The sequence below is a fragment of the Coturnix japonica genome, unplaced genomic scaffold (genome assembly GCF_001577835.2).
Source record: "Coturnix japonica isolate 7356 unplaced genomic scaffold, Coturnix japonica 2.1 chrUnrandom725, whole genome shotgun sequence".
Classification (NCBI taxonomy): Eukaryota; Metazoa; Chordata; class Aves; order Galliformes; family Phasianidae; genus Coturnix; species Coturnix japonica.
The window spans coordinates 1-366 of NW_015440088.1; the positions used below are offsets into that span (position 1 = coordinate 1).

At 56.8% G+C, this 366-nt stretch overlaps 1 protein-coding gene across 1 annotated transcript in view; it reads right to left on the reverse strand.

Annotated features, from left to right (window-relative positions):
• Positions 1-69: 69 nt before the first annotated feature.
• The window catches only part of LOC116652697 (mediator of RNA polymerase II transcription subunit 25-like), a gene marked incomplete at its 3' end in the record, with an annotated part of 19746 nt that continues 19449 nt past the window's right edge, over positions 70-366 (reverse strand). The window contains exon 5 of the mRNA XM_032441900.1: positions 70-156. Coding sequence (XP_032297791.1) covers positions 70-156 — 87 coding nt within the window. The remainder of the gene's footprint in view (positions 157-366) is intronic.

A 366-nucleotide genomic window follows, 5' to 3' on the forward strand; every position in this document is an offset into this window, starting at 1 on the left:
CCCCATAACCACCCCATATACCCCATAACCACCCCATATACCCCCCATAACCACCCCATATACCCCATAACCACCCCATAACCCCATAACCCCATATCCACCCCATACCTGGGCTCCGACTGGTTGCTTGGGCAGGAATGGGGCTGCGCCCCCCAACTGCTGTGGGGCGGGACCCCAAATATTAGGGGGGAGATCCCATAAGGGTTATGGGGTGTCTATAGGGTCTCTATGGGGCACTATGGGGTCCCTATGGGTCTCTATGGGTCCCTATGGGTCCCTATGGGTCTCTATGGGTCTCTATGGGGCACTATGGGTCTCTATGGGTCTCTATGGGTCCCTATGGGTCCCTATGGGTCCCTATGGGTC